Consider the following 18,481-nt stretch of genomic DNA (forward strand, 5'->3'; position numbering starts at 1 on the left):
AGAATCTAGGTGGCAGCAGGGCTATCTTCCTTTCAGAAGCTCTAGAGGAGAAGCTATTTCCTCACCTTTTCCAGCTTCTAGTGTCTGCCCACATTCGTTGGCTTGTGGCCTCTTCCTCCTTCTTCAAAGACAGCAATGATGGGTTGAGTCTTTACATCGCAAAAATGATCTACTAGCCTCGTCTTCCTCTAACTCAGATCCTCTCCTGCCTGCCTCTTCTGTTTTGTTTTGTATTTAGGTATCTAGGTTTTTTTTTTTTTTTTTTTTTTGAGAGTATAATTGCTTCTTTATAATGTGTTCGTTTCTGCTGCACAATGAAGTGAATCAGCTATTTGTATACATATATCCCTTCCCTCCTTAGCCTCCCTCCCACCCATCCCCATCCCACCCCTCTAGGTCATCACAGAACACTAAACTGAGCTTCTTGTACTTCACAGCAACTTCCCACATTTTACACATGGTAGTGTATGCCTCTTCCATTTTTAAAAGACTCTTTGTATTAGACCCAGCCAATATTTCATACTAATCCTCCCATCTCAAGGTTATTAACTAGTCACATCGTCCCTGGTGGCTCAACTGGTAGAGAATCTGCCTGCAATGTCGGAGACCTGGGTTTGATCCCTGGGTTGAGAAGATCCCCTGGAGAAGGGAACGGCTACCCACTCCAGTATTCTCACTTAGAGAATTCCATGGACTATAGTCCATGGGGTCACCAAGAATCGAACACAACTGAGGGACTTTCACTTACACTTTCAAACACAACATAAAAAAATGGGCTACTTCAGAAATGGGAAAGGAGTATGTCAAGGCTATATATTGTCACCCTGCTTATTTAACTTACACGCAGAGTACATCATTCAAAATGCTGGGCTGGATGACACGCAAGCTGGAATCAAGATTTCTGGGACAAATATCAATAACCTCAGATATGCAGATGACATCGCCCTTATGGCAACAAGCAAAAAGGGACTAAAGAGCCTCTTGGTGAAAGTGAAAGAGAGTGGAAAAGCTGGCTTAAAACTCAACATTCAGAAAACAAAGATCATGGCATCTGGTCCCATCACTTCATGGCAAATAGAAGGGGAAACAGTGGAAACAGTGACAGACTTCATTTTCTTGGGCTCCAAAAACACTGCAGATGGTGACTGCAGCCATGAAATTAAAACACCTTTGCTCCTTGGAAGAAAAGCTATGACCAACCTAGTCAGCATACTAAAAAGCAGAGACATTACTTTGCCAACAAAGATCCATCTAGTCAAAGCTATGGATCTTCCAGTGGTCATGTATGGATCTGAGAATTGGACTATAAAGAAAGCTGAGTGCTAAAGAATTGATGCTTTTGAACTGTGGTGTTGGAGAAGACTCTTGAGAGTCCCTTGGACTGCAAGGAGATCCAACCAGTCCATCCTAAAGGAATCACCCCTGAATAGTCATTGGAAGGACTGATGCTGATGCTGAAGCTCCAATACTTTAGCCACCTGAAATGTGGAATCCCTCTCCAAAGAGAAGTTCACTCCTCACTGCATCAGACTGGAAATAGTCCTTCTGGCACCTAGACTATAGGGTGTAGAAGAACAGAGTGTCTTCAGACTGCTCCCATCGGGGATGGAAACCACATTAAGTGTCTATTCAGTGAGTTGGGAGTCTGTCGGATGCTTCTGCCTCATTCCACTTTAATAGTTTCATACATTTTTAAAAAATCTATAACTTAAATTGCAATTTGAACTACTTCATTGGATTTCTGGCTTCCTTTTTAAATTTTTTCAGATCAATCTGGGATGGAGTGAAGAATATTCTAACAGGTTTGGATTGCTCCAGGCTTCGGATATGTATGCGTCCCTCCTGATTTAAGAATTCTGGCTTTGTTCATCTGGGAGTAGGTCTGTAAACTTAACTTATTTAAAGAAAAGGCAGGAAATCTGAGAGAGTAAATCAATAGCCAGCTACCGATTATAATAATTAACTGGCTGTTGAGCAAAGATACAGTCATAAGCCTAAATTCCTGGGAGTTGTGGTATTTTTTATTATCATTATTTCAAACAAGTAGCCGTGTGTGTGCTCATTTCTTTAGGGATGACCTCAAGAGGTCTGGTAGACACAGGAGATTTGGAAAGTGTCACATTTTCTTTTTTTCAATTTTTGGCCACACTCCACGGTATGCGGGACCAGGAACCAAACCCGCACCCCCTGCACGGAAAGGTGGAGTCTTAACCATGGGACTGCCAGGGAGGTCCCAGCGTCACATTTTCAAGACTCGCCCAAATGGTGACACAGTGGCTGGAAGCTTGGTGCAATCATAAGGTCAAACCGCAAGGATGAATTATCAGTGACCTCAAAGGGTCAGACCAACCAATTGACTGGTTGATCAATCGATCAAATAATGGCATATAATCTCAGAAACAGAATCAGCCACAGTTAGGTGAAAGGAGAAACTATTTGCCAGGGGCTGAGCCCGCTGTTTACACACTGTTCTTTTGTTGTTTGATGCCGAGAGAGCCCAGAGGTCTTTTATGTTCCTCTCCAGCTTGGACCTATTTTTGTAAGTCTTCACCATGAGCACACCTAATGACCAAGAATCCACAGAGGGTCTCTAGATAGGTCTGGTGAGCTGGGAGGGAGAATGGGAGAGGCCGGCCCCACCCACAGGTGTGGTGGTTTAGTCCTTCAGTTGTGTCTGACTCTGTGACCCAGTAGACTGTAGCTCTGGAGAAGGCAGTGGCACCCCACTCCAGTACTCTTGCGTGGAATCCCATGGACGGAGGAGTCTGGTGGGCTGCAGTCCATGGGGTCTCGAAGAGTCGGACATGACTGAGTGACTTCACTTTCACTTTTCACTTTCATGCATTGGAGAAGGAAATGGCAACCCACTCCAGTGTTCTTGCCTGGAGAATCCCAGGGACAGGAGCCTGGTGGGCTGCCGTCTATGGGGTCACACAGAGTTGGACACAACTGAAGCGACTTAGCAGCAGCAGCAGATTGTAGCTCACCAGGCTCCTCTGTGCGTGGGATTCTCCAGACAAGAATACTGGTGTGGGTTGCCATTTCCTTCTCCAGACAATAATACTGGAGTGGGTTGCCATTTCCTTCTCCAGACAATAATACTGGAGTGGGTTGCCATTTCCTTCTCCAGGGATTCGTCCCCACCCAGGGATCAAACCTGGGTCTCCTGCAGATTATTCACCAACTGAGCCATCAGGGAAGCCCAAGTGTGATCTTTTAATGATTCCCTCAGGGGAAGCTCAGCTCAGCCAGCCTGAGCCTGGAGTGCAAGGAGGAATCTGAGACCACCCCCTCCACAAGCTCAGAGATTCAGTTCGATTTTGAGAACTAAACTTGGAGCAGAGACAAGTGCCTCCAGAAAGCACCAATGAATGAGCTCCCCTGTTACAGAGAGGCAAGGAATTGACTCCTCCGGGGGTGGGGGAGGGGTGCCACCAGCCCTAATCCAGCCACAGCCAGGGCAGAGCCCACACTGCACAGAGAGAGCTTCCTGGCCCAACTGGGAGGGGAGCAGGCAACCAAGGAAGCAGAAACACATGAAGAACAAGGGGTCTCCATTCATTGATTGCCTATTAAGCTTCGGGCACTTGCCCTCAGGGAATTTATCATCTGAGTGGGGATACTGACAAGAAAACAGTTCTGAAAGATGGATCTGAATTTCTGCAGCAGCAGAACGCTAGAGCAGCATATGGGAAGCTCCTGGGGGTGGGATGCTGGAGGAGGCACAGCTGTGGGACTGCACGAAGGTCCAGGGAGTCAAGTGAAGAAGAGAAGGGGGAAATGTCCAAAATGACCACCGAGAGGCTGATGGACGTGTACGGATGCAGGGCCAGGACACCACACTGAGGCACCACTCTGCACCACGGTTGAAATCCTTTAAGTTTCTTCCTCAGCTCTCCAAGCATCTAGGACTGGATTTCCCAAGCCAAGGGTTGATGTCCTTATCTAATGGCTTTGTCCCTAACCGTTCGGGATTCCTAGCGTGTGGAATCATTTTGCACGTGCATCAGTGTATTCCTAAGACTGATAGGCTCAGTGTGTTTGAGGCCGCAAGTTGCCTGGAGACCAGGAAACAGGTCGGTGGGAATAAGCCTAGCCTGAGAATGAATAGAAGGGGAAGGTCTCACTAACTCAATGTAACCTTCTGTGAAACCTACACTCACTGGCTTTGTAAGAACAAAGCGATAGGTGGCAAAAGCTTTGGACAGAGTCAAAAGACTGAATTTCTGACCTATTTTTGCTATTAACTGACCACATAAATTTGGACAATTTAGTTCACTTCTCTGCCTCTATGAAAGATGAGGACTTCCTGGGTGATCCAGCGGTTAAGACCCCAATGCTTCCACCTCAGGGGGTGCAGGTTCAGTCCCTGGTCAGGAACTCAGAGTCCTCATGCCATGCCACGCAGTGCAGCCAAAAAAGTAAAATTTTTAAAATTAAAAGAAAAAAAGTGAGGGGTGGGAAATGGACAAAAAGTCTCTGGTGCATTCCAACTCTAACAGTCTCTGACTCCAAATTGACAACAGGTGTCAGGTATCCAAGCAAATGTTCCATTTACTTCTGAGAGCCTCTGTTTCCCATCTATATGACAGAGATGATGGTTCCTAGGTTCCAGGCTGAGTATGAGAGTTAAATGAGCTAAGGTGTATATTTTCTATCTTTTCTTCTTCCTTTTCCTTCCTGTAAAACACTGATTTTAGCCTTGTTTGTATTTTTTAAAAGGTGAAAGCTATGAACTCTCTCCCCAAGAGAAAAAACGCACATGGTCCAATAGATGTACACAAAATTTTGTGTACAATTTTTTTGTGTGTGTGTGTACAATTTTAGAAGGGTTATGGACCCCAAGGAGCCAGATCCTTTAGGGACACACCCCTGGTCTAGAAAGTGTTAAACTCTCCTCCAAAAGAACTCCAGGGTATCACAAGAGCAACTTTCTCCTCATAAAGGATATTCTGTCCTTTTCCAATTTATAAGAAGAAGGGTAAAAAGATAGATGGGATTTGATCGATTTTTTTCTCCTGCAATTTTTTAAATCTTTGGCACCTGCTGCAGCTCGGGTACCAGCAAGTTTACACAGAAGGCAAAACGAATGAACGAGCAGAAAAAAAGGATGAACAGAGAACCTTGGAAATGGGATTTCATCAGATTATCCTGTACATGTGGAGATCACAAGGGCCTAGGAGACCTGCATACGTAGGAAGCAACTGCAGCATCGCTTTGCAAACATCCCCGTGACCTGATCCTTCAGGAATGTGACCATCGCATCCGCTGCATTCAGGAAATGCGTGGGCATGCTCTCTGGCTGCCATTGAGTCCCTAGACAGGCACCCTTGCTGACATCTCAAGTGTTCCCAAGCGAGACTGTAATAGTGCTTTTTGTTTAAAAAAAAAAGAAAGAAAAGAAAAAACCACCCGGTGCTAATGGCTGTGAGTGATGCCTTGGGATGGGGAATTTGGACGCCTTGCCTCCTTAAATCTGCTCTCCACGACGCCGTGCTTCTGTAGCGGCTCATTTGACTAACTGAGCACCGCCGTGGGCCATTTGTCTTCAGTGTAATTCAGACATTGTGGCTTCGTTTCAAAAGGAATTCCATCCAAGTTAAAATAAGCCCAAGAGGAAGATACTGGAGGCCACCAAAGAATCCTCAGCTCCACCTGCTTTACAGGGAAGAGGGAGAAGAAACAGCTGGAAAACTTCAAAGCACCAGGTGGGGGCCTCTGTCCAGACTTCCTCACTCCTTGAGCATTTTCTGTGTGCTCACTACGTAGCCAGGCACTGTGCTAGGCACTTCGTTGTTGTTCAATCGCTTTGTCGTGTCCAACTCTTTGCAGCCCCATGGACTACAGCACGCCAGGCTTCTCTGTCCTCCACTATCTTCCAGAGTTTGCTCAAATTCATATTCATTGAGTCAATGATGTCATCCAACCATATCATCCTCTGTTGTCCCCTTCTGCTTTCAATCTTTCCCAGCATCAGGGTCTTCTCCAATGAGTCAGCTCTTCGCACCAGATGGCCAAAGTATTGGAGCTTCAGCTTCAGCATCGGTGCTTCCAAAGAATATTCAGGGTTGACTTCCTTTAGGACTGACTGGTTTGATCTCCTTCCAGAGGTCCTCAGTGCTAGCCCCTGGGGGGTTCATATGTCAAGAGGATGGGGCTCAGAGTGGAGGCAGGCAGAGATGGGCAGCAGCCACGCACAGAAGAATCTGAGCAGAGAGACATATAGCAGAAATGTACCAGGTATGTGCACCCATTGGAGAAGAGGCACCAGGACTGTCTCCTGAGGAGGAGCAGGTTCTGGCTGAAGCCTTGAAAGATGGGTGGAAGTTGCCAGGGAGGCAGGTTTGCAGAGGAGATCCCTGAGCAAAGGCTTGGAGGTAGAGGAGAACATGGAATGTCTGGAGAAGCTTGGGTGCCTGCTGGAGAGAACTGGGCTGTTTCTGCTACACTCCGTCCACCGTGCCTTCCCATCCCGGAGGTCCCGTCCAAGAGCTGGTCCAGCTATGGAGGCTGGGACACGCTGAGAACAAAGCACAACCTCTGAGTGGAACAGCCCCATTGGAATCCTAGCTCCACCAGAGGCGTTACCTTGGACAAAAGTCCAGTGAGTTTCCTGGAACCACACTAGTGCAATAATGAGGTGACCTGTACTTTTTTCCCCTTATTTTATTTTTATACATTGGAATATAGTTGATTTACAGTGTGTTGTTTCAGGTGTACAGCAAAGTGAATCAGGTATGCATATACATATATCTGCTTTTTTTTAAATATTCTTTTCCCATATAGGTCTTCACAGAGTATTAAGTAGAGTTCCCTGTATTATACGGTAGGTCCTTATCAGTGAACTTTAAAAAATGACAAACAGGACTTGCCTGGTGGTCCAGGGGTTAAGACTTCGCCTTTCAATACAAAGGGTGCAAGTCTGATCCCTGGTGGAAGAGCTAAGATTCCACATTCCTTGTGGCCAAAAAGTAAAACAGAAGCAATACTGTAACACATTCAATAACGACTTTAAAAATGGTCCACATCAAAACAATCTTTTTAAAAAATGAGAGAACTTTACTTAATTCTCCCCCATTTCCCATAGAAATTTCTGCCGCTTTATCCAAAGTCTGCCCCCTTCTGCTCCTTCTTCCAGCACCTTCTCCTCCCTTCCTCCTCCTCAGCAAACAGTGATGAGGGCACTGTGCATACTTCTCAAGGAAGCCCTGGTCACCAGGACAAGCAGGACATGTGCCCACGAGGCAGGCGGGGCTTGGCACCCCCAGACCTCAGGGAAACCAGACATGAGGCCAGTGTTTCTGGAGCCCCCTTCCCCCACTCTGTGCCCCATCCTGTACCAGGTGCCTCACTGTGCTACATTATGCACTGATAAATTATTGTAAGATGGCCTTTATTAGCTCCTCTTACCCATGAAGAACTTGCCTATGAGAGGTGGAGTGACCTTTCCAAGGCCAGGCAGCCAGGATAAAGGAGAAAACCCCACTGAACCATCTCTTCCTAAACTATGCCAAACTCCCTACTCCAAGGGAGGTGAGCCAGACTAGGATGAGAAGCAGCCTGAGTGGCCCCTATGAGAGGCACAGCACTCCCCATGAGGGCTCAGGAGGGAGCATGGTTCCCCCTAGAGGTATGCCTGGAGCCTGAAAGCTAGTGCTTACCAATACCATTGAGTGAATTGTGGCTATATGGAAAGATGGTATCAGGGCCCATTCATTCACTGATTCTACAAACTGAGCTGAGTGTCTGCCATTCATTCAGGATGCCTCATTCATATACTCACGAGGTTCACTGGGGAAACTCTGCCAGGGGTGGGCAATGAAGGCACTGACGCATACCCTCCAGTCAGGCCTCCAGGAATGGAGGCAAACCTCCATTGAGGGTTTTTTGAAGACCGACTGAACCCCAGCCCATGGGGACAAGTGAGGAACTCCTGAGACGCTTCTGGCTCCAACATACCACCTGGAAACACAGTGAGAGCTGAGAGCCACACTTAGATTGACAGAGGATGAGGTGGGTGGATGGCATCATCGACTCAATGGACATGAGTTTGAGCAAACTCAGGGAGATAGTGAAGAACAGGGAAGTTTGGTGTGCTGCAGTCCATGGGGTCACAAAGAGTCAGACATGACTTAGCAACTGCACAACAACACTTGTATTAAACTGTACTTTATTCGTTGGTTTGTCTTCCCAGGCCTGGGTCAGGAACCAGGCCACATCTCCCAAGCTGCCATCCATTCTCTCTGCCTGTCCATCCAGAGAGAATCCTACAGCTCACAGCCATCCACCCAGTCACTGAGGTCTTTGCCCTGGCAGTGATGCCTCCATGCCTCCCTGAGGATGGAAGATGGGGAAGAGGAGAGAGCAAGTCAGCTGCAGTCTTCAGTATTTGCTCAGAGGAAAACGGGAAGGAGGTGTGGGCTTTAAACCGGAAGTGAGGTGAGGAAAGGGGCTAGGCAAGGGGAAGAGAGACAAGTCAGCATGTTAACTCGTCAAGAAGCCCCTAGGGAAAAAACGATTTTTTTTTTAAAGGAAGAGAATGACCCATAACAAGTTATCTGTCTAGCCTCGATATTTTATTGATGGAGATACAGACATAATTTGCTCGAGTTCACCCAGGAGTCAGTGGCAAAGGCCTGGGGTCCTGAGGTCCAGAGCCTCAATCCAATTCTCTCTTCCTACACCACGCTGCTTCTGCAGACAGTGCCACCATACAGGCGTGCGGCCCTTTACGGTTTACACAGCACTGTCACACCCATCACCCACTTATCTGCCATCCCCCCAGCAGCCCTGTAAGTTAGATTGAGCCGACACTGTGTTCCCTATATTCCAAATGAAAACCTGAAACTAGGGTGGAAATTGTTTGCCCACGGTCCACAGCTTGTAAACGACAGAAACTCACACACACGCCATTCTCCCCGGCTACCAGTGCGGATCTTATTCTCCCTGGCTACCAGTGTGGATCTCTCCATTGATGGTAACTATAGTTTATCGGCTCTTTTAGGACCATTACCTGGTTCCAGTGTCACACAAGCATCTTGAGGATGATAAGCAAGATCCTGGGGCCCTAGGGGTCCTAAATTCCCAGGGGTTCTAAGTTTGGATAACTAGTGTCCTCTAGGATGTCAATGTCAAAGAGCCCAATGGCAAGGAGTGCCCTTAAAGGACCCCAATAGATCTATTACATGAGAGGGGTCAACTGGCTTGTTCACCTCTTCCGTTAGACTGAGATCCTTAAGGGCCGAGAACTGGGTCTCCACCACCTCTGAAGCCTAGCACCCAGCACAGAGCCTGGCACAGCTAAGTTCTCAGGCATGTGTGTAAAGGGAACAGACAGCACCTTTCTTTCTGCGACCACTACCCTCTGGGGCCACCTCTCAGACACGTAATCCCAGCATACAAGAGAGCTGTTCTTGGACTTAGCCCTATGGAATCTGTTTCTCCCATCCCAGGGTGGTACGTCCAAGTCCTCGGACTCCTGCCTGAGCCTGCATTCACCCTTCCTGATTTTACAGATGTGAGCCCTCTCCTGCTGAGCCTGCCTCACTCCAGATTCAGTTCCCAGGGCGCAAATCAACATGTCTCCAGAGCTGCGGTCAACCTCAAGGCCCCCCTTAGACTTTCTCTGTGTCCGCAGTCCTTTTCACCTCCTCCTCTTCCTCACTGGCCACATGTCACCTGTCCCTGTTGCTCCTCCGCAGCCCCTCCCCCCCACCCCTCTCCTGTCCATCACCCGTATGACTGTGCACGTCCACACCTTCCGTCTCTCGCTGGACTCCTGCCAAGGCTTCCCCACTAGTGCCCCCGCCTCTGGCCCATCCCCCTTCCTGCTACTCTCGCTTTATTTGATGCCTTCCCGATGACCTCACCAGCTGTGTCACTGTCGCAGCCGCCAGGGGCTCTTGTGATCCAGCCACCTGGGGGAATTTTACCTGCCCCACATTCTGTCCCCTGCTGGTCTCCCATCTAGGCATGGGAATAAAGGCAGGTAGCAGGCTCTACAGAGTGAAATTCCCATCACAAGAGGCTGGGAAGCTGCGGGGCTGCTGCTCCAGGGGCTCCAAAGATCTAGTCTGATGCCCCAACAGATGCTTATCCAACTCTCTTGCCCCTGACAATGGCTCCCAAAGGCCATCTTGTGGAAAGGAGGTGAGACTGACAGGGTGGGTCTCCAGAGAACTCACTCATGCTTCAAGCAGGGAACTTTTTTGATCTGTTGTACTAGACAAAGATGCCACAGTTAAGAAACAAAGTTACTAGACCCTGGTCCCAGGTAGGCAGATCTGGGAAGAGTCAGGCTTGACTCTGTGACCTCCAGCGACTTGTTTATTCTCCCTAAAATTCAGTGTGCTGCTGCTGCTGCTGCTGCTAAGTTGCTTCAGTCGTGTCCGACTCTGTGCGATCCCATAGACAGCAACCCACCAGACTCCCCCATCCCTGGGATTCTCCAGGCAAGAACACTGGAGTGGGTTGCCATTTCCTTCTCCAATGCATGAAAGTGAAGTTGCTCAGTCATGTCCGACTCTTAGCGACCCCATGGACTGCAGCTTACCAGGCTCCCCCGTCCGTGGGATTTTCTAGGCAAGAGTACTGGAGTGGGGTGCCATTGCCTGGTGGTGAGCAGATTAGAATGTGAGGCCATGAAATGACGCCTGGTATAAGTTGTGAAAGTAGTGTGAAAGTGAAAGTCACTCCATCGTGTCTGACTCTTTGCAACCCCCGTGGACTATACAGTCCATGGAGTTCTTCAGGCCAGAACACTGGAGTGGGTAGCCTTTCCCTTCTCCAGGAGATCTTCCCAACCCAGGTTAGCTCCCTGCTGTGGTCCTAGCTGGAGCAGGGGGCTCCAACCCACATTACTTACCAGCTGCCCAGACCTTGGGGGTCTTGCGTTATCTTCATGGCACAGATAACAGTATCCTTGAGGTTGGGATTCAGTAAGTCTGGGGTGGGAGGCAGAGAAACACGATGAAGGAGCAGGAGGTGGAGTTGGACATCCAGAGTCTGTCTGTCTGTCTGTCTGTCATTCTCACTCACACACACACCCTCCACCATCTAACTCCATCCCTGTCTCTCAAGGCCTCTGGAAGCACAGGTCTTACTCCATCACTTCCTCCATCAGAAGCCATGCCCCACCTCTTCCCACAGCTCTCCAGACAGTGTCCCACCTGGGATCCTAAATCAGATTCATGGAGGGCCACTCTCATCACCTGCCCCACCCCACGATCCTTGGTAGACCCAGCAGGCAGCAGGGGTTCCCACTCAGACAAAAAAGCAAGAAGAGCAAGTAAGGCCAGAGAGGAAGCCCCAGCCAGCCCCGGGCCCAGGCCCCGCCTACCGGAGCAGTACATCTGGCACAAGTTTGGGACATTGGGGTTGAGATTTTTGCACCACTTTCGGCTGTTGATCTGGAAGATGCCACTGTTGGTACTTCCATCGGCTTCGTGGTCCACGGCACCTGTGTTGAAGCCGCTTGCGAAGTAAGCAAGACAGATCCCTGCATAGGGTGGAGACACAGGCCTGCGGGTGGGATGACAAAGGCCAACCCAGACCAGAGAGCTCACGGGGTAGACCCTATGCATCAGCTCCTCCAAGCCTCAACTCGCGTTTCCAGTAGATCAGGGCTGACACCCTCTCACCTCCTTGACAAAGGAATCCACTGAAGCTCAGAGGGGCAAAGTGACTTACTCAAGGTTATACACAGCTACCAAACAGGAGTCCGCGGGTCTCCTGACTTCCTTCCTGCCATGCTCCCTGGGTCTCATCATCCACGCATAGCGGGACCCAAGAAATGCTTGCGAAATGAATGAACAAGAGCTCACTCTTTAGAGACACGACTGGGAAGGCACAGGTGGGACTGAGAGAAAGGGCTGGAACCAGAGAAGAAATGAGTCCAGGGGTGGCTATACTTGTTAGTGTCTCGAAACTTTCACCAGCTTGAAAAGTTTGGTCTTACTTAGCTTTGCTCAGTGTGCCCCCAACTTCACTGGCAGTGTCTGATCCTAGTGGCCGTGATTTCATTAAAGATAGGAAACCCTTCTTTCCCTGTGGCGCTCAACTTACCAGTGGGAAAGGACATAAGGGAGCAATTCTGCTTAGCCACCTGTCGCCTACCCTTCCAGGTTCCTATGCAATACTGACTCAGCAGACATGAACTTGGGCAAACTCTTAGAGATAGTGAGGGACAGGGAAGCCTGGCGTGCTGCAGTCCATTGGGGTCGCAAAGAGTCAGACATGACTGGGCGACTCCACAACAACAACCCGTCGCCTGCCTGCTGGGTATTTACCCCAGTCCTGGGTGTTCTCCACCTATCAGTGCGTAGGATCCTGATTCGAAAAAGGAGAACAGAGGCTCCCAAGGCCACAGCCCTTGAGTGAGGAGGAGGGAGGGGGAGCAGGAGGGAGAGATCAGGGTCCTTACAGTCAGCCAGGCTGTAGCCTCGGTATCCCTCCAAGCCGAAATCCTGAAGCACCCTGGCCAGCTCGCAGCGACTGTAGACCCTGGCCTGGCCGGAGGAGAGCAGGCTGCTGAGGACAGAAGCCAAGGCCAGCAGCACAATCCCGGGCGGGCAGGGCCACCTTCTGGGAGCCCAGCTCCCGGCTTCCATGCGGGCGGGGGGGCACAGAGCCCCCGCCACACTGGCTCAGAGCTAGGCTTTGAGATGGCAGGCCGCTCACAGAAGGCTACCCCTGGAAGAAGAAGGGAAACAGAGCCTGAGTGGGTGGGAAATTGGGGAGGGGGGTTCCCACACAAGGGGGCTGCCAGCCTGCCACCTTGCCTCCCTGGTGGAGCATCAGCCAACCCCCCCTCAAGAGCCCAAGAGGGTTCCCCAAGGTCAGCCCCTTTCCCCTTCAGTTATGCTTTTTTTCCCCTTTATTTTTAATTGGAGGATAATTGTTTTAATATTGTGTTGGCCTCTGCCGTGTGTGCCTGCAGCTAAGTCGCTTCAGTCGCGTCCATGCAACCCTAACAGACTGTAGCCCACCAGGCTCCTCTGTCCACAGGGATTCTCCAGGCAAGAATACTGGAGTGGGTTGCCATTTCCTTCTCCAGGGGATCTTCCTAACCCAGGGATCGAACCTGCGTCTCTTATGTCTCCTGCAGTGGCAGGTAAGTGGGTTCTTTACTGCTAGCACCACCTGGGAAGCCCGGCTTCTGCCAGACAACAACATGAATCAGTCATAAATATACATACATCTCCTCCCTCTTGAACCTCCCCCCACCTCACACCCCACCCCACCCCTCTAGGTCATCCCACCGCACCACGTGCTACATAGCAGGTTCCCACTAGCTGTCTATTTTATTTAATACACATGTTAACTGGAGAAGGCAATGGCAACCCATTCCAGTACTCTTGCCTGGAAAATCCTATGGATGGAGGAGCCTGGTGGGCTGCAGTCCATGGGGTGGCTAAGAGTCGGACATGACTGAGTGACTTCCCTTTCACTTTTCACTTTCATGCATTGGAGAGGGAAATGGCAACCCACTCCAGTGTTCTTGCCTGGAGAATCCCAGGGACGGGGGAGCCTGGTGGGCTGCCGTCTACGGGGTCGCGCAGAGTCAGACACGACTGAAGCAACTTAGCAGCAGCAGCAGCAATGTATATGTTCCAGTGTCACTCTCTCAATTCATCCCACCCCCTCCTTCCCTCGCTGGGTCCAAAGTCTGTTCTCTCTGTCTGCGTGTCTATTCCTGCCCTGCAAATAGGTTCATCAGTTCCAGTTTTCTATAATAAATTCCATATATATGCCTTAATATACAATGCTTGTTTTTCTCTTTCTGACTTACTGCACTTCATATGACAGACTCTAGGTCCATCCAGATCACTACAAATGACCCAACTTCATTCCTTTTTATGGCTGAGTAATATTCCATTGTATATATGTACCACAACTTCTTCATCCGTTCATCTGTCGATGGACATCTAGGTTGCTTCCATGTTATAGCTATTGTAAACAGTGCTGCAATGAACATCAGGGTACATGTGTCTTTTTCAATTATAGTTTTATCAGGGTACATAGCCAGGAGTGGGATTGCTGGGTCATTCCAAACCTGCTTCGTACCCTCCTGTCCCAGAAGCTGAGAGAAGAGGAGGGAAACCAGGGAGAGGACAAACCTATTCCGAGCTCCATACTACATGTCAGGCATGGGACTTCCCTGGCAGTGCAGTGGTTAAGACTCTGCAACACAGAGGGAGCAAGTCTGATCCCTGGTCGGGAAACTAAGATCCTACATGCCATGTGTCACAGCCAAAAAAAAAATTACATGCCAGGCATCCCTGTGTCCTGAAGCCCAAGATTTCACAACTCAGAAGGGACAAAGTTTGCAGATCTTAGTTCCCCGACCAGGGATGGAAGTCAGAACCACCGCAGTGAAAACTCAGAGTCCTAATCACCGGACTGCCAGGGAACTCCCAGAAGGGACAGAGTTTGGACTGAAACCAAAGTTTACGTGACTCCAAAGCCCCACTGGGATTTGGCCATAAGTAGATGTTCCCAGGTGGCACTGGTGGTAAAGAATCGGCCTGCCAATGTAGGAGACAAGAGACTCAGGTCCTATCCCTGGATCAGGAAGCTCTCCTGGAGGAGGAAATGGCAACCAATTCCAGTATTCTTACTGGGAAAATTCCATGGGCAGAGGAACCTGGTGGACCAAGGGGCCACAAAGAGTCAGACACAATGGAGCAACTGAAGACACACACAGAGATGTTCCCAGAGGAGACGGCTGAGCAGCAGCATCCGTGCATATGGATACTGCAGCCCCACGGCCACGAAGCTCTCTTCAGTGAGCCTCCCCCTCCTGGCCTGAACTGAAGACAGGGTTTCCCCTAAAGCACTGCCAGCCTGCAGCCTCTCAAGTGGAGGCTGCTCTCTCCCACACACAGACCTTCTCCCAGGTCAGGCAGTACTGAAAACTCTCCTCCGTGCCCACCACCCCTTCTAAACCATCTCCTTGCTAAAGCCCCGCCTCCCTCAAAGCTCGTCTCACCCCATTCGGTTTGCCCTCCACGCCTCTCATCAGTGGCTCTGCAGGTCAGCCCCCAGTATCACAAAGGGCATTTGCACCTGTTTACGATCTTGACCTCCACTCTGTCTCAGCGACCGGCTCCCACAGCCTCGTCATCCCTGCATCCCCTCATCATTCCACATCCCCCCAACCTCTGCAGCCTTCTAGTCCCGTTCTATCCCTCCCTGACCACCTCTGACATACCTGTCTCTCACGACCTCCGCACCCCCCGCCAACTGGCCCTCCACCTTCATAAACTCCAGAAATGAAACCCAGCCACAGGAGTGGGTGTCCCTGCAAACAGGTGGCCTCAAGCCCAAGGGAGACGAGACAAGGGTGTGCTTTGCAGCAAGCCTCGTCTCAGCGGGAAGCCCACCTCTTTGCTTTATGTCTCTGATGTGAACACTTTACTGGCTTCATTTCCTTCCTCTATAAAATTAGGAAATTAATAACACCTGCCTCATCCGACGATTGAAAGAATGAATGAGAAAAGAAAGGCACAGAGATAAGGGGCTGTTTGCACTAGAGCCCAGCTGGTTGTTCTTTCTGTTACAAAGTGATGCTGGCACAGGTACCAATGCTCGTCTTGGTCAGCTTTCTCTCTCCCGTTTTGCTCAAAGGGTACTTAGGACCTTTGTTACCGTCCTCAAGTTCCCCTCCCTTCCCTGTCCCACCTCACCTGCCTCACTGAGAAAAACATCCCCTGTGAGATGTCCTCCTTCCTTCTGCCTTCACCCCGCCCCATTCACAAAGGCATCCACAGCCTCAGCTGTCCTCACAGAGAAGGTGCCTCTACGCTGATCTGGACCCATCTTTCCTCCAAGCTCTGCGTTTCATCCTTCCCCCATCTCTCAGCCTTATTCCACCAGCCACTTCTCTCTCAGCATCACCAGCATCTCCTCTCCATTGGCTCCTCCTTCCTCTGCAGGCCCAGACGTGCTTAGGTCTTCAGCTCCTAAAATAGCTTCCCTGGACTCACTCTCTACTGACCTGTCCCTCTCCCTCTCTTCTCATTTAAACATCTACGCGAAAATCTATGATTTTCTTGCCTCCTATTGTTTTTCAGCCCAGTGACACTTGGCATCACCATCGCGACCTCTCGCCTGACACTGTTCTGCCCAGTGGTGCAGTGGTCCCTCGTGGGCTCCTGTCCCGCAGGAGCTCTCAGCAGCCTTGCATTCTGCTGCCCGCTCCATCTGATTCAAACTCTTACCTCTGCCTTTCTCTGCTACCAGGATGCTTCCCTAGGACTGCTGATACGCTTCCTAGGCATTTCTGCCTTGAGCTGTCCTCGCTCCCACTTCAGGAAACACTTTTGTGAATTCCCTGGTGGTCCAGTGGTTACGACTCTGTACTTCCACACTACAGGGGCACAGGTTTGTTTCCTGGTCCAGGAACTAAGATCCCACATGTCACAGAAAGTGCAAGTGAAGTCGCTCAGTTGTGTCCGACTCTTTGTGACCCATGAACAGTAGCCCGCCAGGCTCCTCTGTCCATGGGATTCTCCAGGCAGGAATACTGGAGTGGGTTGCCATTTCCTTCTCCAGGGTATCTTCCCGACCCAGGGATTGAACCCAGGTCTCCCACATTGCAGGCAGACGCTTTAACCGCTGCACCACCAGGGAAGCCCACAGGAGGCCCGGCAAAGACAAAACAAAGGAAACCTTGGCAGGCTGCAGGATGCCTGCGCGTGCCTGTACCTACTGCCCCCTGCAGGATGATGGCTCCTATTACATCTTCCCTAGAGCGGCCAACCTCACAGCTAACTGCCTCCTGACTGTCTCCACCTCCTGCTGAGCACATCCAAAGTAGAACCCATGGTCCCACTGTTTTAGAGCTCTTTTCTACGTCTTCTCTTCTTGGTTTGAAACATTCTTGGCTTTAAACTCATGTTTTATGGCTTAAACCTATGGTTATCCAAACTAGCGATATAAATGTCATTCTTCACTCCTCTCCATCACGGCATCTTTCACTCATCCGCAACCCATCAATCCCGAAGTGCTGGTGAGGCCACCTTCCCTCCAGGAGCAACATCTTTCCCTTAGTTCAGACCACCCTCCTGGTGTGCTGATGGTCTCCTTGCAGCTAGTCCTGACTCTTCTCCCAAACTATTCTACACACGTTCACCAGACTGAGGGTTTTAAACAAAAAGCCTGGCCAGGGGACAGCTTTAGGTGGTGTCCTTCATCACTGATCCCAAGTGTGGTCCACAGGGACCCTGGTGACCCAGGCTTTCGGACCTCTCCCCACAACACTTTAAGCTCCAGTAATGCCATGTCAGGGCTTCCCAGGTGGCTCAGTGTTAAAGAATCTGCCTGCCAAGCAGGAGATGTGGGTTTGATCCCTGGGTCAGGAAGATCCCCTGGAGAAAGAAACGGCAACTCACTCCAATATTCTTGCCTGGGAAATCCCATGGACAGAGGAGCCTGGTGGGCTACAGTCCATGGGCTCGCCAAAGAGTCAGACACGACTTAACAACTAAAGGACGACAATAATGCCATGTCATTTGCTCATGATGAGCCTGCCATCCGAATGAGAACCCCTTTCCTTTACATCCATCACTCTTACTCCTATTTCAAAGGTCACATCAGAAGTGAGTTCCCCAGTGAGATGTCCCCAGGAAGCCCCCGGCCCCCCGCAAGACTCCCAAAGCTCCATGTTTCTGCACACTAGCCTGTAAGAGACATCAGCCTTCCCCCACTGCAAGGCGAGCTTCCAGAGAACAACGGCTCTCTTACTTCTCTTCTTATCCTGAGAGTCAAGCAGAGTTGCCGGCCTGGAGTGGCTGATCAAATGGGCCCTTCTCCAGACTGAAGTATGCTGAAGTCATGTGCTCAGCGTACAAGCCCTTTTCATCAAAGTGTCGGGGGTGAGAGGGAGGCAGACACCCTTCTGAGTTCTGAAAGTGTGACCCACACTATGCTGGCCCTTTTCTGGCTGTTTTCTGACTTAATCTCATCTAATCCTCACAACAATTCGAGGGGCGGGGAGGATTATTATCCCCAGTTTATAGATGAAGAAACTAAGCTGACTGTTATACAGAGACTGTTTTTGCCTTTTCGGTAGCAAGAGTCATTTCAAAGTAGCTTCTTCCTGAGCCTTCCCCAGCAGGTCTAGAGGTGGAAGGAGTCAGGTCTGGTGATTCAAAGACGAGAGACCTGCCAGTGTGGTCTCCCCTCTCTCTCTCTCTCAACTCAGCGCCCCCATCCTCGCCAGCCCAGTATCCCCTCACCACCTCTGACCACCACCTTCGTTTTCCCACGTCCCTCTCTGGTCAGACCAGCCCAGGGCCCTGGTTAACGGCTGCAGGAGGAGGGGGAAGGCGGCTCACTGACCGTGTCGTCCTCACCAGAGCTGGCGCAGCAGTCACGGTGGCAGGAACAGTGGTGGCCCGACCCCGGCTTCAGCCCAGGACACGCCCCATGATACTGATGGGGCCCCCGGCACCCGGCTGGAAGGGAATGATGGGAAACT

General features: G+C 50.3%; 1 protein-coding gene across 2 annotated transcripts; it reads right to left on the reverse strand.

Moving 5' to 3' along the window:
* Positions 8,154-18,481, reverse strand: SPACA3 (sperm acrosome associated 3). Of its 2 annotated transcripts, XM_018063567.1 has the most exons (5): positions 18,343-18,481; positions 12,422-12,690; positions 11,339-11,497; positions 10,865-10,943; positions 8,154-8,334 (listed from the first exon to the last, which is right to left on the reverse strand). In XM_018063567.1, the coding sequence occupies exons 2-5, from the start codon at positions 12,606-12,608 to the stop codon at positions 8,268-8,270; spliced, it is 492 nt and encodes a 163-aa protein (XP_017919056.1). In that variant the 5' UTR covers positions 12,609-12,690; positions 18,343-18,481; the 3' UTR covers positions 8,154-8,267. The 2 variants fall into 2 exon arrangements, with proteins under 2 accessions (XP_017919056.1, NP_001273904.1); NM_001286975.1 differs by lacking the exon at positions 18,343-18,481 and having other exon boundaries at positions 8,225-8,334; positions 12,422-12,653.

This window comes from Capra hircus, chromosome 19 (genome assembly GCF_001704415.2).
Source record: "Capra hircus breed San Clemente chromosome 19, ASM170441v1, whole genome shotgun sequence".
Classification (NCBI taxonomy): Eukaryota; Metazoa; Chordata; class Mammalia; order Artiodactyla; family Bovidae; genus Capra; species Capra hircus.

Coding starts and splice junctions, on each gene's coding strand:
- SPACA3 (XM_018063567.1), bottom strand. CDS start 12,608: ATGGAAGCCGGGAGCTGGGCTCCCAGAAGGTGGCCCTGCCCGCCCGGG. Junction 10,944..11,338: donor GTGCCAGATGTACTGCTCCG/GTAGGCGGGGCC, acceptor CTCCCACCCCAG/ACTTACTGAATCCCAACCTC. Junction 8,335..10,864: donor CCCCAAGGTCTGGGCAGCTG/GTAAGTAATGTG, acceptor TTCCATCCTCAG/GGAGGCATGGAGGCATCACT.